The 24,517-nt window shown below is 40.8% G+C and overlaps 1 protein-coding gene across 12 annotated transcripts in view; it reads right to left on the reverse strand.

The window, feature by feature from the left end:
* Positions 1-24,517, reverse strand: part of LOC140467006 (DNA (cytosine-5)-methyltransferase 3A-like) — a 638,661-nt gene that overhangs the window by 227,970 nt on the left and 386,174 nt on the right. For 10 of the 12 annotated variants that reach the window (XM_072563028.1, XM_072563020.1, XM_072563044.1 and 7 more), the window contains one exon: positions 8,627-8,815. The exons of the other annotated variants lie outside the window; for them this stretch is intronic. In XM_072563028.1, coding sequence (XP_072419129.1) covers positions 8,627-8,815 — 189 coding nt within the window. The remainder of the gene's footprint in view (positions 1-8,626; positions 8,816-24,517) is intronic. 12 annotated transcript variants of the gene reach the window in all.

A 24,517-nucleotide genomic window follows, 5' to 3' on the forward strand; every position in this document is an offset into this window, starting at 1 on the left:
GATAAATAGGTTAAATTTTTTTAAAAGTTAATTTAAATAATGTTGTGGGCTCTTATGTAACAGTCGTCGTGTACCTACCTCCTAAACCACTATGCCTGGGTTCCTATCCTACCTGCTCCAAAGGGGTGTCATAACATCTCTGAACAGGTTGATGAGAAAATATTAAATAATGTTGAGAGAAATAGCTGAGGATTGACTGCACAACGTTTATTGGAAACTTCTGAGCAATTCAAAAAGCAAAGTTCATAGGATTGAGAGAATTCTAAATGAAACAAAATTATTTGGAATAGCAATTTTCTTTGAATGTAATATAAAGTTTTGGTTTTAAAAGGGAGGTCTGTCAGCTAGATATTTCAATTTTACCTTTAACCTTCATATCATTAAGGATAATTTATCCATTTCTGCACGAAAGCTGCTTAGCTTGATTAGAATGGTGCTGGAAAAGCACAGCAAGTCAGGCAGCATCCGAAGAGCAGGAAAATCGACGTTTCAGGCAAAAGCCTTTCATCAGGTTTTGCCCGAAATGTTGATTTTCCTGCTCCTCGGATGCTGCCTGACATGCTGTGTTTTTCCAGCACCATTCTAATCTTGACTGCAATCTCCAGCATCTGCAGTACCCACTACTGTCTGCTTGGCTTGTTGTCTGTTACTATTGCTTTTTGTTTGAAACTATACACTAAAATTTTAGGTCATCATACTTTGTTACTCACTTCTCATGTTGATCGACAGAGCGTGACTCTTACAGAACATAGAACATTACAGCGCAGTACAGGCCCTTCGGCCCTCGGTGTTGCGCCGATCTGTCATACCAATCTGAAGCCCATCTAACCTACACTATTCCATGTACGTCCATATGCTTGTCCAATGACGACTTAAATTTACTTAAAGTTGGTGAATCTACTACTGTTGCAGGCAAAGCATTCCATACCCTTACTACTCTCTGAGTAAAGACACTACCTCTGACATCTGTCCTATATCTATCACCCCTCAATTTAAAGCTATGCCCCCTTGTGCTCGCTGTCACCATACTTGGAAAAAGGCTCTCTCTGTCTACCCTATCCAACCCTCTGATTATCTTACATTTTAGTTTTCACATTGTATTGTGAAAGGAACATTGAAAAATTCAATGTTGGTAATTCAACAGACGTTGGCAGTGTTGTTTGAAGAGAAATATTTTTGTGGGCAATGGGTATTTTAATTCTTTATATTTGTTAATATAATTGTGTCATCAGCAGTTAGGTTTTGATTTAGTACTTCTCTGTCCAAAGTAATTATGACATCAGAAATACAGTGATCTATCAGATAGCAGGGCAGTAGTGATTGCAAGGTTGGAGGTAGATTTCTGTCCTGTGAAAATGCCTAAATTGCTATGCAAATTACATTCATAGCATCCAAAATTCACTGCATGAAGCTATCTTTCAGATGAACCATACATATTCAAGGGTCACATAAAAACACAGGAAAGTGGATGTAAGGAGTGCTGTAGTAGCCATGAGCCTATTGAATGGTGCAGCAGGCTTGAGGGACCAAATGGCCTACACCTGTTCTATTTGTTATCATATTATATTAATACTTACAGCTAAAAATAATCTAGTATTGGATTGCAGAGCCATGGATGGAGTTAATGAGCAATATAAAATCATAGAATCCAAACAGTGTGGAAGTAGGCATTCAGCCCATCGTGTCCACGCCAACCGTCCAAGAGCATCCCACCTAGACCCATCCCCCTTTCCTGTAACCCTGTATTTCCCATGGCTAACCCTAGACTGCACATCCCTGGAAACTATGGACAATTTAGCATGGCCAATCCACCGAACCTGCACATCTTTGGACTGTGGGAGGAAACCCACGCAAACATGGGGAGAATGTGCAAACTTCACACAGACAGCTGCCTGAGGGTGGAATCAAACCCAGGTTCCTGAAGCTGTGAGGCAGCAGGACTAAAATGTTAAGGAACAGTGGAATTTTTAAAAGCTCTGAAATTTTGTTCTTAATGCTTTTTGAACAGCTGATTGAATTATACCTATGCAATTAATTTTCTGGCAAAAATTACTCTTGCTGAATTTATCATAAGGAGTTATCCAGACTGGAATAAGGTAGGAAGTGTAAAGATTAAGGAAATAGATTTTAATCTTCACCATCTAAGCAGAATTTAGGCAGGGCAGATGACCCACCAATTGTAGAACCACTTAAGGTTCATTTAAACCGACATTGTTTTCATCATAGTGATATACACAATCTCCTATGAGATGGTAGAAAGGACAAAAGACGAAAATAAATTGAGAACAAGGCAGCATGTGAAATTGGCAGTCCTGGTCATGGAGAGGATTAAGACCAACACCGATAGTTTGGGACAACTTCATTGATTTTTTTTAGAATTTCTATGGAATTTGATCAGGGCTAAATTCGATAGCTTTGCTCCCCGACCTTGAGGAGAGATATAGTTGTATTTGAGGCAGTTCAGGGGACATTCACTCAATTGATTCCAGAAGTGACGAGTTTGACTTATGAAGACAGATTTGGCATTTTCAGTCTTTATTCTCTAGAATTTAGAAGGGTGAGGGGAAATCTAACTGAGGTCCATAAAGTACTAAAGGGATTGACAAAGTAGATGCAGGAAGGATGTTTCCTCCTATGGGGCAATCTAGAATGAGAGGTCACAGTTTTAGGATAAAGGTTAGCACATCTAAAACAGAGATGAGGAGAAAATAATTCCCACAAAAGATCATGAATCTTTGGAATTCACTACCCCAAAGTGTGGTGGATGCTGGAACATTGAATAAATTAAAGGAGGAGACTTTTCATTAGTAATGGGTTGAAAGATTATCGAGAGGGGCCAGGGGTGAGGTCGACACGAGCTCTACCATGATTATATTGAACGGTGCAGCAGTCTTGATGGGCTGAACAGTGCGATTTTTGAAATTTATAGCTCAAATCGAGGTTCAGGTTGTAGGTTTGCTCACTGAGCTGGAAGGCTTGTTTTCAGACGTTTCGTCACCATGCTGGGTAACATCATCAGTGAGCCTCCGGTGAAGCATTGTGTTCTGTTCCGCTTTCTATTTATGTGCCTTGGTCTCTTAAGGTGGGTGATATCATTCCGGTTCTTTTTCAAAGGGATTGGTAAATGGGGTCCAAATCAATGTGTTTATTGATGGAGTTCCAGTTTGAATGCCAGGCCTCTAGGAATTCCCTTGCATGTCTCTGTCTTAGCCTGTCCTAGGATGGATGTGTTATCCCAGTCAAAGTGGTGTCCCACAACTATGGGCACGTGGACAAAAAGGACTTCTTAGCAACATTAGAATTAACCCTGTAAGGTTTCAGACTCACAGAAGAAGCCCAGCAGACCATCAGACAGACAGTTGCACAAACACTGAGCAGGAAGAAGGAAGGGAACATCCTCAGCACATAGGATAGGAAAGCCCTCGAAGGACTCAGAAAAGACAGAAACATTGTAATCCTACCTGCAGACAAAAGGTGCATGACAGTCATCCCAAAAGAATACAGTGCATTGAAAAGGCAAACTCACTGCTTGCAGATACCGACACTTGCCAACAGGTGGTGATAGACCCAACTCCACAACTAAAAAACCGTGTCACAGCCACATTGAAGAAACTTCATAAATCAGGACAAATTAACCTGAAAGATGTCCAAAATAAAAACCAGATGTATCCAACACACCCTGCTTCCACAGACTATCTGAAGTACAAAAACCAGGCCTCCCCCTCAGACACATATTCTCATTCCCTGGCACACTGACATACAGACTAGCTAAGGAACTCCACTGAAAACTGAAACACCTCACTGACGACTCATGCTATTCCATTCACTCCACCCAAGAATTCAAAGGATAAAAGAGGACCAAATAACGGTCTCCTTTGATGTAACAGCCCTATTCACATCAATTAACATCAGCCTGGCCAAAGAAACACTGGCCGCACCATTAGAGAAACCAAGGACACAAACACCAGACAGCACCAAAAAGTACAGCACCCTCAGCTCGTAGACCTGTGCCTCACTACCCACTTCACCTTCAATGACAAGACCTACAAACAGATCAACAGAATACCCAGGGGTTCATCAATATCAGGCTTCTTAGCAGACACAGTAATGCAGAGATCCAAACGAACAGCCCTCCCCAATATCCAACCCAGACTTTGGGTCACTATGTGGATGACACCATTTTCATCACAAAACAGAACAAATTAGAGGAAATGCCAACATCATCAACAATATCCTCACTGGCATGCAATTCACAAAAGAGGACAACAACAGGCTCCCCTTCCTCGATGTCACAGTGGAACGAACAGTTAATGGAGAACTTCAGACCAGTGTCTACAGGAAACCAACACACACAGACCAGATACTTAACTACAGAAGCAATCATCCCAACACCCACAAACGGAGCTGTTTCAGGACATTATTTAAACTGGCCACAACACACTGCAGCACCCAGGAACTACGAACAGCAGAAGAGAAACACCTATACAGCATTTCCAAGAAAAATGGGTACCCGACAAACACAGTCCACCAATTCCTAAACAACAAACCCAAACAAGCAGGCACAACATGTCCAGAAACCCTAGCCACTCTCCCCTACATCAAAGACATCTCTGAAATGACTGCCAGACTACTCAGACCCCTTGGCATCATGGTAGCCCACAAACCTACCAACACACTGAAACAGCTATTGATGAACCTAAAGGACCCAATACCAACAACCAGCAAAATGAATGTCATTTACATAATCCCATGCAAGGACTGTAACAACACCCCATTGGACAGACAGGCAGAAAACTAGCCACCAGGATAGACAAACACCAACTAGCCACCAAAAGACATGACCCACTATCACTAGTATCCTTACATACAGACGTAGAAGGAGACCACTCTGACTGGGACAACGCATCCATCCTAGGCCAGGCTCAACAAAGGCACACACTGGAATTCCTACAGGCTTGGCATTCAAACCAGAACTCCATCAATAAACACATCGCTTTGGACCCTATTTACCAACCTCTGAGAAAAAGAACCAGAAATGATATCATCTCCCTTAACAGACCAAGACACATAAATAGAAAGTGGGACAGAACACCAGCACTTCACTGGGGGCTCACTGATTATGTTATCTAGCATGGTGATGAAACATCTGAAATAAACCTTCCAGCTCTGTGAGCAAACTTACAGCCTGGGCTGAAAAGTCTCCTCCAGCTCTTAGTTCTTATGTTTTTCTGGGTGGCACTGGTCATGGGTGTGAGAATGGCAACACATGATTAATCCGTACCTAATGACTGCCTTACAGGCAACATACCAGCTTCATGCTGCCTGTTTATTTCAATGATCCCTGTGTCTAGCCAGCACTAGCTGCACTGTTCATTTGGTGGGTACATTGGCAGAAGGCCCAGCTTGCTCACTACAGTTAAATCTATTCTTCACAGAGTAAAAGATAGTCTGCACCATTTAAAGTGAAGATGCAATGTGATTGAAGCAGGTTGTGTTCACGGTACAAAAGCCTGTGACCTGAGAAAGATTAAAAAATGGTCCAATGGGAGTCAGCGGGTCCTTGCAGCAAAGAAAGAGGTGGGAAGAAACTGAGTATGTGGAAGGTGCAGGAACCATGTCCCCAGAGAAATTGAGGCAGGATGAATACTTAATAACTTTGAAGAACTAGTTTATGTAAAATCCAGTCCAAATAATAGCTTGTACTATCAGTCACAAAGAAAGCAAATTAACAAAAGTAACAAGAATTTTAATTTATGGAACAGTTCTGTGCTCATTTCTACTGTTTGCTAAAGACCAAATGAACTGACATGTCATACACAGATTTGCTAAACCTACAATTCAAACATCGAGCCTCTTACCAGCGGCAAATATTAAAAATTTAGAAAAGCAGACCACTGATATTCTTAGAGTGAACAGAAAATCTAACAAGGCCCACTAACCTCCCCTATAGTACAGTCTAAAGAGAAGGCATCATAATATGGAGAAAATAATTCTGGAGACATATAACTCAATAATGAATCGAACTAAAACAGAACAAATATTCAGCAGGTCACTTTCGGTTATTACAACAGTATGTTAGTATGTGTCAAATTACCCTGATACTGTCCTGTTACCCAGATGTCCTTATATAAGGTATGATTTGTCTGGTTTGCATGTAAAACAGTATTTTTCACTGTATCTCAGTACATGTGATGATAATAAATCAAATCAAAGTCAAAACAATTTTCAGATGTTGTGCGCTACATGGTTAGTGTTTTATAATGGTGATGTAAAAGACTGCAACAGAAACTTTCCCACAATCATACTAAACTTTATTATTGAATGAAATATAATGATCGAGGTGGAATTCAATTGTGAGATCTTGCAACTACATATACACTAAAATTGAATAACAAAATAATATTTAGCCACTAGGTGGAGATAAAGTTACATATATTGAATGTTGAGCCAATTAAAATGTATTTTTGAAACTGTGCATTATTTTTTAAAAAGGATGTATTGTGCTGATTATTGAAAGGGATTTTTAAAAATATTATGTTTACTTATTTGAATGAAAGCAAAATACTCTGGATGTTGGAAATCTAAACACAGAATGCTGGAGAAACTCAGCAGGTATGACAGAATCTGAAGAAGATTCATTCCAGAGTTGATGACGATTTAACTCTGTTTCTCTCTCATGTTGGGCCTGTAGAATTCCTGCAGCATTCTATGTATTTGTTGAAGTTTACATATGCTGGCCCAGCACTCAAGACATGTTTCCAGTTCTGCAGAGCAGTGGGAATGGGAGTCTGTGGTGGTGGTGGTGGTGGTGGTGGGGTGCAGTGAGTCTGGGGGGAAAAGGGAGAGAAAGACAGTGTCGGAGGTGAGGAGTGGAGAAAATCAACTCAGAAAAGTGACCGCTGATGTAACAAACTCAAACATTCTACTGTTACTGTGTTTGTCCTCTCAAGCCTCTGGTTATCTGGTATACAATGTACTGTGTTTTGAACCATGAGGCTCCTGATCACTCTCCTGATTGTTGGAGAAGGCATGGAATGGGGGATGAAGGAAGGCTGGGAGCATAAAACAATACGTGTTCAAGATATATCAAATCTGTCATCACTCTGTGTGCTTTGCTTTGTTCTGCGTTGATTTATTTCTTGAGAGCCAGATAGAGTATTCCTGGAAGATTTATTGTTTTCACTCACAGTAACCACATAAATAATGCAAAAACACTGTCGTATAAAGAATGATTTTACATATTCAAGCAGGTAAGAATTCTTATGGTTCATGTGAAAAATAAAATTGTAAGTGCATCCGTCTTCACCATTTCAACTGACACCATATGTACAAATTAAATCAAGCAGCTTATCATTTCCCCCAGCAAAGGAAATCTTTACTAAATTTCACTTATTGCTACAGAGAGTGGTCTGAGAAATATTCATTAATGGTATGATATTTGGAAAGTGGTCATGGATTTAACAGCACAACACAACTAAACTTCATCACCTCATTAACATCCTTGGAAACAGTACTAAACAGTGAACTAAAAGGCCATACTGAATCAACAGTGTGAACTTTCTGAGGATACAACCTAAAGTAATGCCAGCATCATGTAGAGAATACTCTACATTGTGAATGGCCAATCCTTTCCCAAACATTGAGGTGTTTACCTGGTGCCCTCAATGGAAGGTGGCAATGTGGAAAAGTAATCCACTCACTGACGAACACATCTTATCTTGAAATTTCCAAAATCTCCTGAGAGCCCATGAAAAAGCACTACCAGTTCTACCAATGACCCCATTTGTGCTGCCTTTGCTTTTTCTTTCTCTGATCTCTTTTCTCACCTCACGAGTTTTCTTTCCTCAATGTTGATATTGCTGAGTCATTACTGAGCTATATCTAACTGTGAGTCTAGCTCGTGAGAATCAGCGGTGTTCTGTGATAATGGCAATAACAGCAGAGCTGTAACCTGCCCTCACACCAGTTTAGAACATTCACAGCAATGTCTCTGGATTGCATATATAAGTGGGAACCATAATTCATTCTACCTTCCTCAACGGTCACTATGGTCAATTGAAGTTGCCTTTACCACAATCTGGATGGGATCACCTAACTCTTCACTGACAGTGGATTGAACCTTTCCTCTCTCTACAGCTAAGCCTGGCTCTGGTAACTTTACTAAACCAACTGGAGAATTTGCTGACACCTGTCTAATCGGACAATTCAAATCTACCGAAAGGGTTAATTCCCCAAACCCAACCAAATTCCAACATGTTCTTGGTTAGAGCGGCACTCCCTGGGAGCACTGCTCAGGAGTTGCTGGCCAAAACAGCTTAGGTTATGGATGAGATTTCCTGATTAAAATTTCCTAAGACAGACCCGATACCTTGAGTTTCTGGTTACAGAGTTAGTCTATTGGCTCCTAACCAATACCTGCTGCTACTATGTTCAGTCATTCAGTTAGTGACAGAAAGATGGTATGCTTAGTAACAAGATTATAACATCATTAAGGTATCTCTGGGCAACAGAAATGTCCTGTGATATCCACAGGAATTCCTCGGATTACTCTATGCATTATGTGCTGGGGGACAAAATTATTTACTGAAACATGTAACCCAGTAGTGTAATGGTTTAGACACTGTACCTCAGTCTGGGGGAGGGGGTGAAGATTCCCACTTCGGGGAAAATATGATATTCTTTCCATCTCACCCCACGGTAAGAGTGCTTCCTCTTGGCTAAGCAATGTAGTGGCATTCAAATGAGAAGCATCAGTGGGGTCTGCAGCCTTTTTACTCACCCTCCTACCGGGAGAAGGATACATGGAGGTGAGAGACTAAAGTGAAGGAATAAGAAGACAAAAACAGGAAAAATATAAGTAAATGAAAAGAACACCCATTATGGAACGGGGACAACATTAATAAATTCTCGCTGTTTCTTACCTACAATTGTCGATAAATATAAACTGGCACAAGTAGAAATGGTATCATTGAGACATCATCTTTTGGAGCTGCACTGCTGTGCAGGAGGCAAGCAGCCAACTAACCTATCTTCACCTCGCTTCAATCTGACCTTTGGAGAGACCACCTCCATGTTGTTTAAAATACCGAACCATTGTGTAATGTACCACTTCAGCTGATCTTTTAGTCAAAATATTAGTCATTCGGTTAGGCCGTGGAATAGAAGAGAATTTTCCAACACTTTTGTAATGTTGTTGCACCACTTAAAAGGAAAACATTTAATGCTTTAGGTTATTGTCATTTGAGCTCTGAGATTAAACCTGTACTGATATAGAGGGTTTACCTGGTGCTGTGAGGGCTAGCCTATGAGGCGTGATGGAGGGTAGAGACTGAAGTAATTAAATGAAGTGGCTGGTGCTTTGTGCATATGGAGCATATCTAACACTTGTTCATAGTAAAACCTCATGATTGCAAACCACAGCAATGTAACACATCACCTTTTTATTACTAATCCATCTTTCTTATAAGGGATCATCCTGATTACAAAGTTGTGGTGTCATAATTGATTAGTTGGTTGATGTACTCTCTTCCTGAACAGAGACTGGTGAAGTGTGTAATCACTAGAGCTGCACTAAGGCATGCAGTTTACCTTAATAATTGCTTTGATCGCATTTAAGAATATCTTCATTCATAAAGATACGACGTGTAGCACATTGTCTTTGTAACATAAACAATCTGTGTACTGATTCCTTCAGTATAACTGAAATCATGCCAAAGATTCCAGGTGATGATACAATCTTTGTATGACTTCTTTATAAAGATTTGACAACTTTAGGTTTTAAACAATAATTTGAAATTGAAAAAAAAAGTTGTTTTTTTTGTAATGTGAAGTATCTTTTGATAGAGTACTTACTGCCTTTCCAGAAGGGCAGTAAAATGATACTCTTTGTATCATGTGATTTCAATAATGATAACCATAAATGTGCTGAAATGCAACACATTAGTATTGCACACGCTTATCAGAATGAATTAAGTCACATATGACACTTTTTTTCCTACAAACAGACTGGTGGGCAGTTTGTTCAACTAACCACAAAATTAAGTTTCTATTTTGGGTGCATGTGCTTTCAAGGGTGTCCATGTTTGTGGGTGAAACATCAATAATGGTTTGAACACATGATTTGTGTAGATGAAATCCATCACAATAAATCCTAACAGAATTAAACAATTACATTTAAACTTGACCTCAATGCATAGGGGTTAGTCAGAATGATCAATGTGAAAGTTTTCTGTATTTGTACAGTGCATGGATTTCAGGAATTCACGACATGCGCAACAAATAGGTTAGGCTATCTGCAGCAGCCCAAATTTGGAATATCTACCCAACTATGTTACTGTATGTTTGGAAGGAATCTGGAAAAATATTCTTTCAACTATTATCATGTGACTCTGAAACCGCAGAACTGATCTGATTGCAACTATTCATTCCTTTCTTGTCCAGCCTGCTCATATTTAGATGTGACATATCGGCTTTAACAGTTTCTGATTTCCTGCCTCAGCTCTCTCTTTTGCACTCTGGACACCACCAGCCTGCACCCCCGCCATTTCTGGCTCATGTCAACAATACCTTCCCCATCCACATTCCTGCATTTGGCTGAACTTGTTCTCGTATTGAATAACTTTGACAACACTCTCCAGAATGGTATAGCTACAGGAACCCACTTGGATTCCAGCTACACTTGATATTTTCTGAAATACGTGGAAGATTCTTTCTTCCTGTCCAACTCAAGTTCTATCCTTCCTTTACGACAATGAGATTCTTTATTTGCTTGCCAAGTATTTACAGTAAGCCCACTTACTCCTGTAGCCACCATAACTCTACTTCCTCTTACTCACTTCCTATAATTATTTTATTCCATTCTTCTAGTATCTTGGTTTCAGTCACATCTGTTCTAACAGACCTGATTCCTTATTATTGCTTCAGACACATTTTCCTTTTTCTCAAGTGAAGATTCCATTCCACTGTGATTGATAAGGTACACAATTATGTTTCTACCATTTCACTTCTTCTTTCACATACCTTGGAGTCCATAAAATAGTCATTCACCACCATCCTCTGTTTTCTATGCCTGAGCCAGTTTTGTATCTGTGGAATGTATCTTTTTTCTCTTAAATGTCAATTTTCCTAAAAAGTGTTTCAGATAGGATTTTATCAAACAAGTTTTGAACATCCATTCTCATCAGCTGCACTGTCTTCATCAATCTCCTCTGATATTGCATGAAAAAACTCAAACAGGTCAGTCAAGTACAAAGACAGAAATTGCTGGAGGAACTCAGCAGGTCTGGCAGTTTCTTTGCAGAGAGAAAGCAGAGTTAACATTTTGGGTCCAGTAATCTTCTTCTGAGCTGAAGAGTTTGAAACATTAATTCTGTTTCTCTGCCCACAAATACTGCCATCTCCAGCACTTTCTGCTTTAGTTTCAGATTTCCAGCATCCACAGTTTTTAAAACATTTTAGCCAAGTATAATCTGCCTTGAACAAATCCATACTAATTCTCTTCACTATCCATTTTTGTCAAAGTGACTGCTGATTTTCCCCAAGATTATTACTTCGAGAAGCTTCCCCACCTCCAACATTAACTGGCAAAATTGTTTGCCATTTGAATCCCTTGGAAGGCTTTTCATTGTGATCGGCATATTGAATGGGTGATCAGCAGGAGAATGGGTATACAGGCAATAGAACATGGAACATAGAACATTACAACGCAGTACTGGTCCTTCGGCCCTCGATGTTGTGCTGACCTGTGGAACCAATCTGAAGCCCACCTAACCTATACTATTCCATCTTCATCCATATTTTTATCTAATTACCACTTAAATGCCCTTAAAGTCGGCGAGTCTACTACTGTTGCAGGCAGGGCATTCCACTCCCCTACTACTCTCTGAGTAAAGACAATTCCTCTGACATCTGTCCTATATCTATCACCCCTCAATTTAAAGCTATGCCCCCTCGTGCTAGCCATCACCATCCAAGGAAAGAAGTTCTCCCTGTCCACCCTATCTAACCCTCTGATTATCTTATATATCTCAATTAAGTCACCTTTCGACCTTCTTCTCTCTAACGAAAACAGCCTCAAGTCCCTCAGCCTTCCCTCATAAGACCTTCCCTCCATACCAGTCAACATCCTAGTAAGTCTCCTCTGAACCCTTTCCAAAGATTTCACATACTTCCTATAATGCAGTGACCAGCACCGAACGCAATACTCCAAGTGCGACCATGCCAGAGTTTTGTACAGCTGCAACATGACGTCATTACTCCAAAGCTCTATCCCTCTACCAATGAAACCTAACACACCGTATGCCTTCTTAACAACACTATCAACCTGGGTGGCAACTTTCAGGTACGTGGACACCGAGGTCTCTCTGCTCATCTACACTACCAAGAATCTTACCATTAGCCCAGTACTCTTTATTCCTGTTGCTCCTTCCAAAGTGAATCCCCTCACACTTTTTCAATTAACCACCATTTGCCACCTCTCAACCCAGCTCTGCAGCTTATCTATGTCCCTCCGTAATGGCACGGTGGCACAGTGGCACAGTGGTTAGCACTGCTGCCTCACAGCGCCAGAGACCCTGGTTCAATTCCCGCCTCAGGCGACTGACTGTGTGGAGTTTGCACATTCTCCCCGTGTCTGCGTGGGTTTCCTCCGGGTGCTCCGGTTTCCTCCCACAGTCCAAATATGTGCAGGTCAGGTGAATTGGCCATCCTAAATTGTCCGTAGTGTTAGGTAAGGGGTAGATGTAGGGGTATGGGTGGGTTGCGCTTCAGCGGGGCGGTGTGGACTTGTTGGGCCGAAGGGCCTGTTTCCACACTGTAAGTAATCTAATCTAATCTAATCTAATCTAATCTAATTCAGGTAACCTGCAACATCCTTCATCACTATCCACAACTTGACAGACCTTCGTGTCATCCTCAAATTTACTAGCCCATCCTTCTATGCCCACAATCAGATCATTTACAAAAATGACAAACAGCAGTGGCCCCAAAACAGGTCCTTGTGGTACACCACGAATAATTGAACTCCAGGATGAACATTTCCCATCAACCTCCACCCTCTGTCTTCTTTCAGCTAGCCAATTTCTGATCCAAACCACCAAATCACCCTCAATCCCATGTCTCCGTATTTTGTGCAGTAGCCGACCATGGGAAACCTTATCAAAGCCATACTGAAATCCATAGACACCACAACAAACGCTCTACCCTCATCTACTTGTTGGCCACCTTCTCAAAGAACTCAATAAGGTTTGTGAGGCATGACCTACCCTTCACAAAACCATGTTGACTATTCCTCATCAACTTATTCTTTCTAGATGATTATAAATCCGATCTCTTATAACCTTTTCCAATACTTTACACACAACCGAGGTAAGGCTCACTAGTCTATCATTACCAGGGTTGTCTCTACTCTCCTTCTTGGACAGGGGGACAACATTTGCAATTCTCCAGTTTTCTGGCACTATTCCTGTAGACAATGACAACATAAGGATCTAAGCCAAAGGCTTTGCAATCTCCTCCCTGGCTTCCCAGAGAATCCGAGGATAAATCCCATCTGGCCCAGGGGACTTATCTATTTTCGCACTTTCCAGAATTGCTAACACCTCCTCCTTGTGAACCTCAATCCCATTGAGCCTGTATCTCAGTATTCTCCTTGACAACATTGTCTTTTTCTAGTAGGAATACTGATGAAAAATATTCATTTAGTGCTTCCCCTATCTCCTCGCGCTTCACGCACAACTTTCTACTATGTCCTTGATTGGCTCTAATCTTACCCTATTCATTCTTTTATTCCTGATATACCTATAAATGTAATAAATGAACTATAATATTCTGTTAAAGTTTACTACTAGCCTACAGTCAATGTGAAACATAATGACAGTCAATATTTTACTGAATACAACCAAAAGCAAATTAGATTTTTTTTTAGATAGTCTCATCTTGCCAGATACATTGAGGTTTGCAGTTTTTTATACTGGATCTATTTATCTCAGTTAATGCAAGAAATTAAAATTGTATTGCCCCTCGCCCCACCCCTCCACCCCCACCCCCACCACCTGCCCCCTGGGGAGGATGACATTGAAGGTTAAATAAGACAATGTGTAATGCACCCACATTATGCATTAGCAACTTCGGTTCATCAGTTGGGTACCATGCTAGTCATACACACTGCTGTGTCCACACAGAACCCCCTCGTCTTAGTTTACCTTTCCTGCTTTTTTCTTATCTTAATGTAAAAGTTGCTATTATTTGAAAATCAGTTTAGAACATTTACAACAGCTTAACGTTTCTCCAGGTGTGATTTTTAAATACACACATTCCATCAATTTGACAGTTTTTCAGAAACTTCTTACTAGTGTTCCTGTTGAACAAGTTCCTAACTGCAGGCAGGAACTTTTTAAAGTATCCAACCTCAGAAAACAAATGAACTGAGTTCCCAGCTGTTTTGAGTAGAATCACTGGCCTATTTCGGACTATTCATTGGAGGGATGCTGAAGTGCATATGTAATGTCCCTGTCTTTGAACCAGGAGGCCTGGGCTCAAATCCCACCTACTTGAAAGGTGTATAATAACCCCCCTGAATATGCTGATTCACATTTGTGCCTGTAGCACAGTGGAGGTGTCCCTGTCGCTTGGCCAGAAGAGATGGGTTCAAGTCTCACTTGCTTCAAATGTGCATCATAACAGATCCAAACAGACTGATCAAAACATATTCAGGACTATTTGTTGGAGGGCTCTATGGCACAGTGGTAGTATCCTACCTCTGGACTGAGAGGCCCAGATTCAAGATCCACCTATTCCTGAGGTGTATAACTGCATCTCTGAACAGGCTGATTAGAAAATATGCAGGACTATTCAAAAATTGACTGGACCAGACTTCATTTGGGCAGACTTTGTAGTATTCACCAAGCACTTGGCTCTTAGATGATTGTTAATTCCTGAACTCATGGTGGCACCTTCTCTGCTGAAGACGCTAATGATGAGTTTGCATTTTGCACCTACAGTCACCTTGCATTTTGTAAATTGTCCATTCAAAAATAATGCAAGTTACTCTGCTCTGAGACCAGTAAGTTTACTATTAAAGTTTTTATATGGTATACTTATTTATTTCAAAGTTAGACAGGTAAGAGGAGAACTGGGTAGCAATATTGAAATGTTTAATTCTATAGCATTATTATTTTTCTCTTAGGTAAATAGTAAAATTGCCAAATAAAAATATTCATTTGAAGCAGATCCATATATTTGTTTAGTGGAATAGTTATCAGAGTGGTTATGATTAACTGGCAAACTCCAGTAAATATTAACGCTTGGAGAACTCTTTCAATGCAGAACTGTATATTAATTGGTGATTAATTACTATTTGCAGAAAGTGTTGAATTGAAACTGAGGCAGAATTAGATTGGAACAAAAATATTGCATTATTTTTGAATGGACAATTTACAAAATGCAAGGTGACTGTAGGTGCAAAATGCAAACTCATCATTAGCGTCTTCAGCAAAGAAGGTGCCACCATGAGTTCAGAAATTAACAATCATCTAAGCAATTAGATCGAGGCTGTTTCTGCTCAAGAATGATCTGTAGCATATCACAGATTGAAATTGTGACTTAAAGCTGAAGTCTGCTGAGGACAAATATTGCTGCCATAAATTTGTAGAATTTTACAGCACTGAAAGAGGCCATTTGACCCATTGTGTCTGTACCAGCCCCTGAAAGAGCAACCCAGCTATTCCCACTCTCCAGCCCTATCTCCATAACCCTCTAACTTCATCACTTTCAAATATATATCCAGCTCTCCTTTGGAATCATCTCCATCATTCTCCCAGTCAGGCGCATTCCAAATCCTAACAACTCTCTGGTTCAAGAAGTTTCTCCTCATCTCCCTCCTAGCTCTCTTGCTAACAATCTGTAATTGTGTTTCCTACTTCCTGACATACCGACCAGTGGAAACAGAATATCCTTCTTCACTCTGTCAATGAGGTCACCTCATAAGCTACTTTGTTCCAAGGAAAATAAGCCCAATTTTTCTAAACTTTCCTTATCTAAAGGCCCTCAGTCCTGGTATCATTCTCGTAAATCTCCCTTGCATCCTCTCCAGGGCTTTAACATCCTTCTCTATATAAGGTGCCCGGAACTGAACACAATGCTCCAAAAATGGTCTGGCCAATAGGGGTGTAGCATCACTTCCTTGCTTTTATACTCCATGCCTCTATTTATCAACTCAAGGATCCTACAAGCCTCTTAACAACTGTTCCATCTTGCCTGGCCACCTTCAGAGAATCATGCATGTCAACCCAAGGTCCCTCAGCAGCTGTCCTCTCTCACAGTTGTATCATTGAGCCTGGATTGTCTCTCTGCATTTCTTCTATTGAAATGCATTGCCTCACATTTTTCTGCATTAAAATTCATCTGCCAGGTGTCTGCTCATTTCGCCAACTTGTTAATGTCCCTCTGAAGTCATTCAGCATCACCCTCACTATTCACTATTCTCCCAAGGGTAGTGTCATCTGCAAATTTAGAGATTATGCCCTTCTCCAAATCGTTTATATAAATCAGAAAAAAATAAGGCTCCAAAGATCAGTCCCAAGGGAAGGCTACTGTCAAATCATCTCCAATCTGAGATATGCCCATCTATACCTATTCTCTCTTTCCTATCTTTTAGCCAACTTAGTCAGATTTGAAGTCCTGACAGTCCCACCAATAAGTTCTGAAGGGTCTCTGGACTCAAACATTACCTGTGTTTCTCTGTACAGAGATGCTGTCAGACCTACTGAGTTTCTCCAGCACTTTCTGTTTTTGTTTTAGTTGCACCACAACAGTGCACAAACAATTCCAGAAAAAGTAAAGTTCTCACAGTGTATTCTCAGAGTGTTTGGAGAAATGATGTTAAAAATCCACACAAAACCAGGTTATAGTCCAACAGGTTTATTTGGAAGCACTAGCTTTCAGAGCGCTGCTTCTTCATCAGGTGCTTCATCAGAAGGAGCAGCGCTCCAAAAGCTAGTGCTTCCAAATAAACCTGGTGTTGCGTGATTTTTCACTTTGTCCACCCCAGTCCAACACCAGCATCTCCAAATCATAGAGAAATGATGTATGCTCTCCCTGGTTCAGGAGGCTCTATCAAAATTTTCATTATATTCTCATCAAATAGTACTGCATGGGAAAAGATGTTGACAGATAATATTTTGTGAAACTTGTCCCCAGCTGTTTTGAGTAGGATCTCTGGTCTATTTCAGGACCACTCAAAAATTTATTGGAGCAGATCTCATTTGGGCAGTGAACCATAATTTAAATTGAAATGTTGTCAAACTATTCCCCGTTCCCAGTGTAAGAAGGCAGTGGGCAGATGGAAGCTGTCTCTAATGCGTCTTCATGAGGAAAAGCACAAAGTAAAATCAGAGGGAATTTTTTTTTGGAGTCAATTAACCTACTCAAGAGTAAATGGGTGATGATATATATTTGCTTGAAGTGTTTATGTTTCAAATCATATGCTTTTTTTGATTAACTTGTGATATTGCTTTTATTTGACATGGCTTGTTCTCACAGCTGTTGCTAATCGGCACTATAATACAGTCTCGTTTAAAGAAAATTATGTTATTGTGCTTTGGTAGGACTTTGAGAAAATACAGAGGCCATTACTTTCCAGAGGTCTTCTCAAAATTAAAATAATATTTCTGTATTTTCTCACTGACTTGACAGGGTGCATGCTCTGTCAGAGAATATTAACTGATGTTTATATTGTTCTTTTGAGAACTGACTAAATTTCTTTCTGGTTTCTGAGGTGCTGCTTGGATAAACTAACATTAAAGAACAGAAATGAATGTGGCTCAAGCAGTCAAGGGAAATATGGTGGGATGATGTATGTAATGTGGAGATGAAATCCTCTTCTGATTGAGCCAACAGCAGGAATGTTGGATGGAGAGCAGGATGGCCTGTGACCCACTCGGCAGACTGACAGAGACAGCCTCCTGTAATGTGGCTGCAAGACCTGGTACATGAACCCATGGCACTACAGACAAGAACTTACAACTCAGCTTTATGACGACTTGAAAACTTCATGAAAAGTAGCAAAACACATGCAGCCCTACAGGAGTATTCAAAACAAACCTCAGAGTTGTAATTTCTTTGTGGTTTTCATAGTAAAAATGAGAGGTCTAAAATTCCTCTGAATGACAGATTTAGTATAAAAATCAGCAAAAGAAAATGCCATGAAAATTAAAATCAAATATTAAATTGTAATTTAATCCACTGTTTCCATACGTTCGGCTATATTAAAAGGCAGATTCTAACCGAAAGAAAAACATTGTCTGAAATTTAAGACTGATTTTGATCACTGTATTAGTCACATGCCATTTTCTTAGGAAAAAGATGAAAAGACACCAACAGAGACAATGGATTTCCTGGAACTGTTCATAGCCTCAGTCACCAAGGAGGATTGAGCTATTCAGGAGGTAATTGCCTGGACAATAAAAATTAATTACCTCAGCTGTAAGTTGCTGAAGAGAAGCTGTGTAAGACACAGCTGGATCTCCATATTCATTGGGATATATAAGCAACTTGGAGAGAGATCACATGACAACCTTTCGGAGTGGATATGAGAATTGCGATCTGGAGTGTCAAGTGAGCGTCGCTCTCTCCATCTCTTCCCTTCATACCCCACCTAATGCTCTGAACTCCATCTTTCTAAGAAGAAGTGTCTCAACAGAGACAGAGAAAACAAGAGCAGGAGTCGGCCATTTGGCCCTTCGAGCCTGCTCTGCCACGCAATAGGTTCATGGTTGATCATCCAACACAGTATCCTGTTCCCGCTTTCTCCCCATTTCCTTTGATCCCTTTGTTCTCAAATGCTCTCACTGTGTAGGACAACATATGATTTCCCTTCTTCAGTCCCTGCTGCACCTGCTCGCTTACTTTCAGTGACTGGTGCACAAAGACATTCGGTCTCATTACACCTCCCCCTTTCCCAATCTAACACCATTCAGATCATAACCTGCCCTTCTGTTTTTGCTTCCAAAGTGAATTATCTCACATTTTCCATATTACATTTAACCTGCCACTCATTTTCCCCCTCACTCAACTTGTCAAATCACATTGAAACATCACTGCATTCTCCTCACACCTCACCCTGCTTCCCAACTCGAGTCATCTGCGAACTTGGAGATATTGTATTTAAATAAAGCAAGTAAAATAAAATGAGTTCTGGTGAAAGGTTGCTGGATGTGAAACATTAACCCTGCCAGCCCTGCTGAGTTTCTCCAGCAATTTCTGTTTTTGTTTCAGATATCACATTGAGATCCCTCACCTAATAATTGGGAATCAATCACTGATTCTGCGGTACCTCACTAGTCACAGCCTGCCTACAAAAAATACTCATTTATTCCTATCCTTTGTTTCCTGTCTGCTAAGCAGTTCCCTCTCCACATCAGAACACTGCGACAATAGGCAGAGACTTTCTGTGAAAGGCCATTGGGTTTTCGAAGTCAGTGTGTCCGAGTGAAAAGAGAATGTACCTGCCATGAATGAAAAGGCTGAGTGAGAACCAAAATATCCACACACAATCAGCAACATTTTATTGACTTTGCCTTTTTGTCTACATCTGACCTGATCAAATTCAAAATCCTAAGGTTGTATTTATTTTTTGCATGTTTCAGGACTGTGCACATCTGTGTCCATTTGTGTGAAGTAGGATGTATTTTTACTTTTTGCCCGGATGTATTTCAGCACTAACATGTCTAACTCGAGAACACCTGCCTGGTTTCCAACTTGGTGACTGCACATCATCAGGTACATATTAAATTGGCAATGCAGCACCCTTTGAAAATGTAATACCTCTGCTACCCAAATAAGGAATGGGAGTAAAAGGAAAATCATTTCATCATTCTCCACCTGGTCAGAATAACTTTCTCTGTTTTGTATTTATTACTTTATTTAAAAAACAAAAGCAGAGACTACAGGATCTCAACTCACAAATAGTCTTATCATTAATGTTCTCTGGTTTGTTGCACTGGTTCAAAGATGGTATCTGAATTCACTATTGTCAAATCAAATGCCCCAGGGACTCAGCACCCTTTCCAAAATAAAAATGCCACGGTGGGTTAAAAGTTGTCATGACTACTGCCCTTAAATACATGTTTTTGTGTAAAATTAAAAATAAAATATTTTATAATCTATCATTGTTTATAATACAAGTTGGTTAAAAGTTCAACACTGTGTGCAGAGGAAAATGTACCCTTTAGTGTTCTAAAAGCAGAAAAGCAGCAAAAGCTAAACAACATTTCCTTAATGACAGTCCTTTCAGCATTTGAAATGTAAACATCATTATTTGTATTAATATATCAATTTACCAGCATTTCAGTTGTTTAGGTGAAATCTAACAGCTGCTTTTAATCTTAATTACCAATAACGACCACATATCAATTTTCAAGGAACATGTGCACCACACAAATGCCAGGCAGTGACTATTTTCAACAAGAGACAGTAATGACATTCAATGGTGTTACCATCACTGAATCTCCCACTATCAACAGCCTGGGGTTTACCATTAACCAGAAACTCAATTGAATTTGCCACATAAACACATTGGCTACAAGAGCAAGTTGAAGGATGGGAATACTGTGGTGAGTAACTCACCTCCTGACTCCCAGATCCTGTCCACCATTTACAAGGCACAAGTCAGGACTGCGATGGAATACTTCCCATTTGACTGGATGGGGGCAGCTCCAACAACAATCAAGAAGATTGACACCATCCAGGACAAAGCAGCCCACTGGATTGGCACCACATCCACTAACATCCACTCCCTCCCATTCCCCCCCCCCCCCCACCTGCCCCCCCCCACCCCCCCCACCCCAGAACGCTGTGTAGCAGCAGTGTGCACTATCTACAAGATGCTCTGAAGAAATTCACCAAAGATCCTCAGACAGCACCTGCCAAACCCACAACTACTTCCATCTAGGTGGAGAAAGGCAGCAGGAACCTGAGAGCATCACCATGTGCAAGTTCCCCTCCAAGCCAATCACCATCCTGACTTGGAAATAAATCTCCTTTCCTTCACTGGTGCTGCGTCAAAATCCTGGAATTCCCTCCCTAATATTATTGAGAGTCGATTTACAGCACATGGACTGCAGTGGTTCAAGAAGGCAGCTCACCCCCAGCTTCTCAAGGGGCAATTAGAGAGGGGCAATAAATGCTGGGCCCAGTCAGTGAAGCCCACATTCCATGAGCAAATAAAACACAGTTCAGTAAAAGTTTTGCAGTAGACTGGAAAAGTTATTATGATGATTGACATTGTGGAAAGCAAATTATTATCGCCGAAGTCAGACAAGGTATAGTCCAGTTGAAATGTTCTTTTTGACACTGCTAACCCAGTGGAATGTTTGGTATAGGTAATACTGTTATTAGAAAAAGAGTTACATTCTCAAGCATCTCAGTCTTAGATTTTCAATTTTTCTGTGTTTGTCTGAGGATCATGAACTGATAACATTCATTCAACATAACCAAACAATAACGTTTCGAACAATAATGTAATTGTGTACAGTAATTCATTCTATATTAGTAATTTTCAAACTTTTTGCACGTAGACTATTCAGGCTGGACAGAAGTTTCCACTTTGAGAGATCACCTCCAGGTCTGAGCCCAGTCATTCTCCCTGACTACTGTGAAACCACTCCACAGAGCACCGGGCAAGGATGGTATTATCTTCTGAGAAGACCAATGAGGTGATGTTGGGTTCCACCCTGGAGAGATTCTGTCTTAAGTCAAGACTTTTGTTCAATTGGTTTTTTTAGATTAGGTGACATTACAGTGTGGAAACAGGCCCTTCGGCCCAACAAGTCCACACCGACCTGCCGAAGCGCAACCCACCCATACCTCTACATTTACCCCTTACCTAACACTACGGGCAATTTAGCATGGCCAATTCACCTGACCTGCACAGGTGAATTGGGAGGAAACCGGAGCACCTGGAGGAAACCCACGCAGACACGGGGAGAACGTGCAAACTCCACACAGTCAGTCGCCTGAGGCGGGAATTGAACCCGGGTCTCTGGCGCTGTGAGGCAGCAGTGCTAACCACTGTGCCACCATGCCACCCACTGGTTGCTGTTCTATGTTTTTAGTCCCACAGTGTGTGCTGTAACAGTAATATAATCCTTGCTTAAGAAAGAATTCCAAGAACGTGGTGCTGGAAAAGCACAGCATCCGAGGAGCAGGAGAGTCGACGTTTCAGGCATAAGCCCTTTCTTAGGCTGTGCTTTTCCAGCACCACACTGTTCGACTGTAATCTGTAATTTCCAGCAACTGCAGTCCTCACTTCCTTCTCCTCAAACAAAATTGTCTATTTTGCGATATCACACGAGAGTTCAGTTCTCAGCTCAGCCTGCTTTGCATTTTAAATCAGTACACACGTGGAGACCCACCTTATATAGTTCTGCTCTGCTGATTAGGTATGCTGTATGTTGGAGCAGAGAAGTGCAGAAAGAGACCATTCAACCCATGAAGTCTGCACTGACCCTCTGAAAAGAATCCTGCCCAGATTACGCATCCCCCCCACCCCCCATTGCCATAACACAGCAGTTACCATGGATAATTCACCTAGGCTGCACAGCTGTTGATCGTGGGAGGAAACTGGAGAACCCAGACAAAACCTATGCAGACACAGGAAGAGTGTACAAACTCCACACCAACAGTTGCACAATGCTGGAATCAAACCCTGGGTCTTTGGCACTATGAAGCAGCAGTGCTAACCACTCAGCCCCAATACTATCAGAAAATACTTTGAAAAACAAACAACTATCACTGAATTTAACAGTTGCAATTTAACAGCAATTCTGGGCGCAATATTTTTCGGAAGGTATTCCTGTCCATGCATTATATCTGGAGGAGAATGACTGAAATATTACCAGAGATAAGGGGCTTGCTTAGGGCGTACGCTGTACTGCATATTGTACTCTGTTGAAACATTTTGCTTGCAGATACAACACGTATTCAATATTTCACAAACAGAAATTAGATAGATGAAATAACTTGATTTATTAATATTTTCAGGAATAAATATTGGCTACAACATTAAGAAAACAGCCTTGGTCTTTTTCAGATAGTGCCTTGGCATTTTCTACATTCAGGTGAGAGGGCAGAGAGCTGAAGTCAAAGCTGATCTCCAATGCAGCACTTCCCTGGCCCTGCATTGAGGTGTCAGCCTGGATTATGTGGTTCATTTTCCAGAGCAAGACTTGAACCCACAATGTTCTGATTCAAAAGTAAGAGTGTGCCAAGGACAACATCTAAGGAAACCAAATCCAAGATCAATCTTCAGTGAAGTAAAGAAGTTCTCCTGTTTACCATATTTGGTTCACATTTTAAAAAACGATTTACTTTTAATGTGCTGATGTGTTACTTTGTACAGAGAAAAAACAACAACTGGCTTTCATAGCTTGACCTGGTTGGTTTTTCTCAAAGTTTGAATGGACCTTGCTGTGTTTATGCTGAGAAGTGTTTTGCTAAAGTTGCACTATCTTTGATGTTGGCTCACTCTAATTCCTGGCACCAGTTCTACTCTTTACAAACCTGCTGTAATGATTACACTGCATTAAATCATATACATAGACAGACCCAAAGAGAAACGTGATTTGTGTTGCAAAGTTCAGAATTCCCTCGGCATTGCAATAAATTAATATGAACTGAGACTCACGTACATGAAATGTGAGATTCTAACCATAACACTCACTCTGAGCCAAGCCCTTTTTCCCAGCCGGGCCTCCTGAAGAGAATACTGTACCAGATGTGGGACAGTTTTATTCATAACTTCAAGGATTGTTTAAAAATGGTGTGATGGCCAAAGATGAGAGATATTTGAGGAAGGTTTTCAAGTCAGCCCCAAATTGTGTACAATATTTGTAGTGTTATCAGAGGCAACCACACAAGCTGATACTCAGGAGAAAACGACTGTTTTAGAAAGGTTGCACCCCATTTGAAGTTTATGAGTGAGCTGCAGGCATCTAAAAGCATGCTCCACTGCAACAAATCAGGTCAGTGCAGCAGCAATCGACAGGGTTCCGAAGGCACCCATCTCCTGGGTTAATGTACATGCTCCTCCTTGTATTCCAAAAACTAAAGAAAAATGAACAGCTTCAGACTGGTTTATGGCAATCTTTTACACTAGTCAATGCCTGGATTAAAGAGTGCGATTTGTGTGCTCTCGTCTTTCTCCCGCTGCATGTATCAACTGGGGTTCAACCACTTGTGGGGAACTCTGCGTTGGATATTTAAACATTCTCTCACCTGTTCTGGTCAAAGTACTGGATGGTAATTTCAAAGACTCCCTGAAATTTGTAATAGTGAGTCCACAGTCCCTGCTTCATCTCCTCTGTCCATTTTCAGGTTGCAACCTGGCATTAATGAACAGAACGGTAAGCACCATGCAATCTCAAATGCTTCACAGAAATGAGTTTGCACACACCTTGATTACTGCCATGCAAATGAAACAGAATGACAGCTTACCATGAGGGGAGATGGTGCTGTAGTGACA

The sequence above is a fragment of the Chiloscyllium punctatum genome, chromosome 3 (assembly GCF_047496795.1).
Source record: "Chiloscyllium punctatum isolate Juve2018m chromosome 3, sChiPun1.3, whole genome shotgun sequence".
Classification (NCBI taxonomy): domain Eukaryota; kingdom Metazoa; phylum Chordata; class Chondrichthyes; order Orectolobiformes; family Hemiscylliidae; genus Chiloscyllium; species Chiloscyllium punctatum.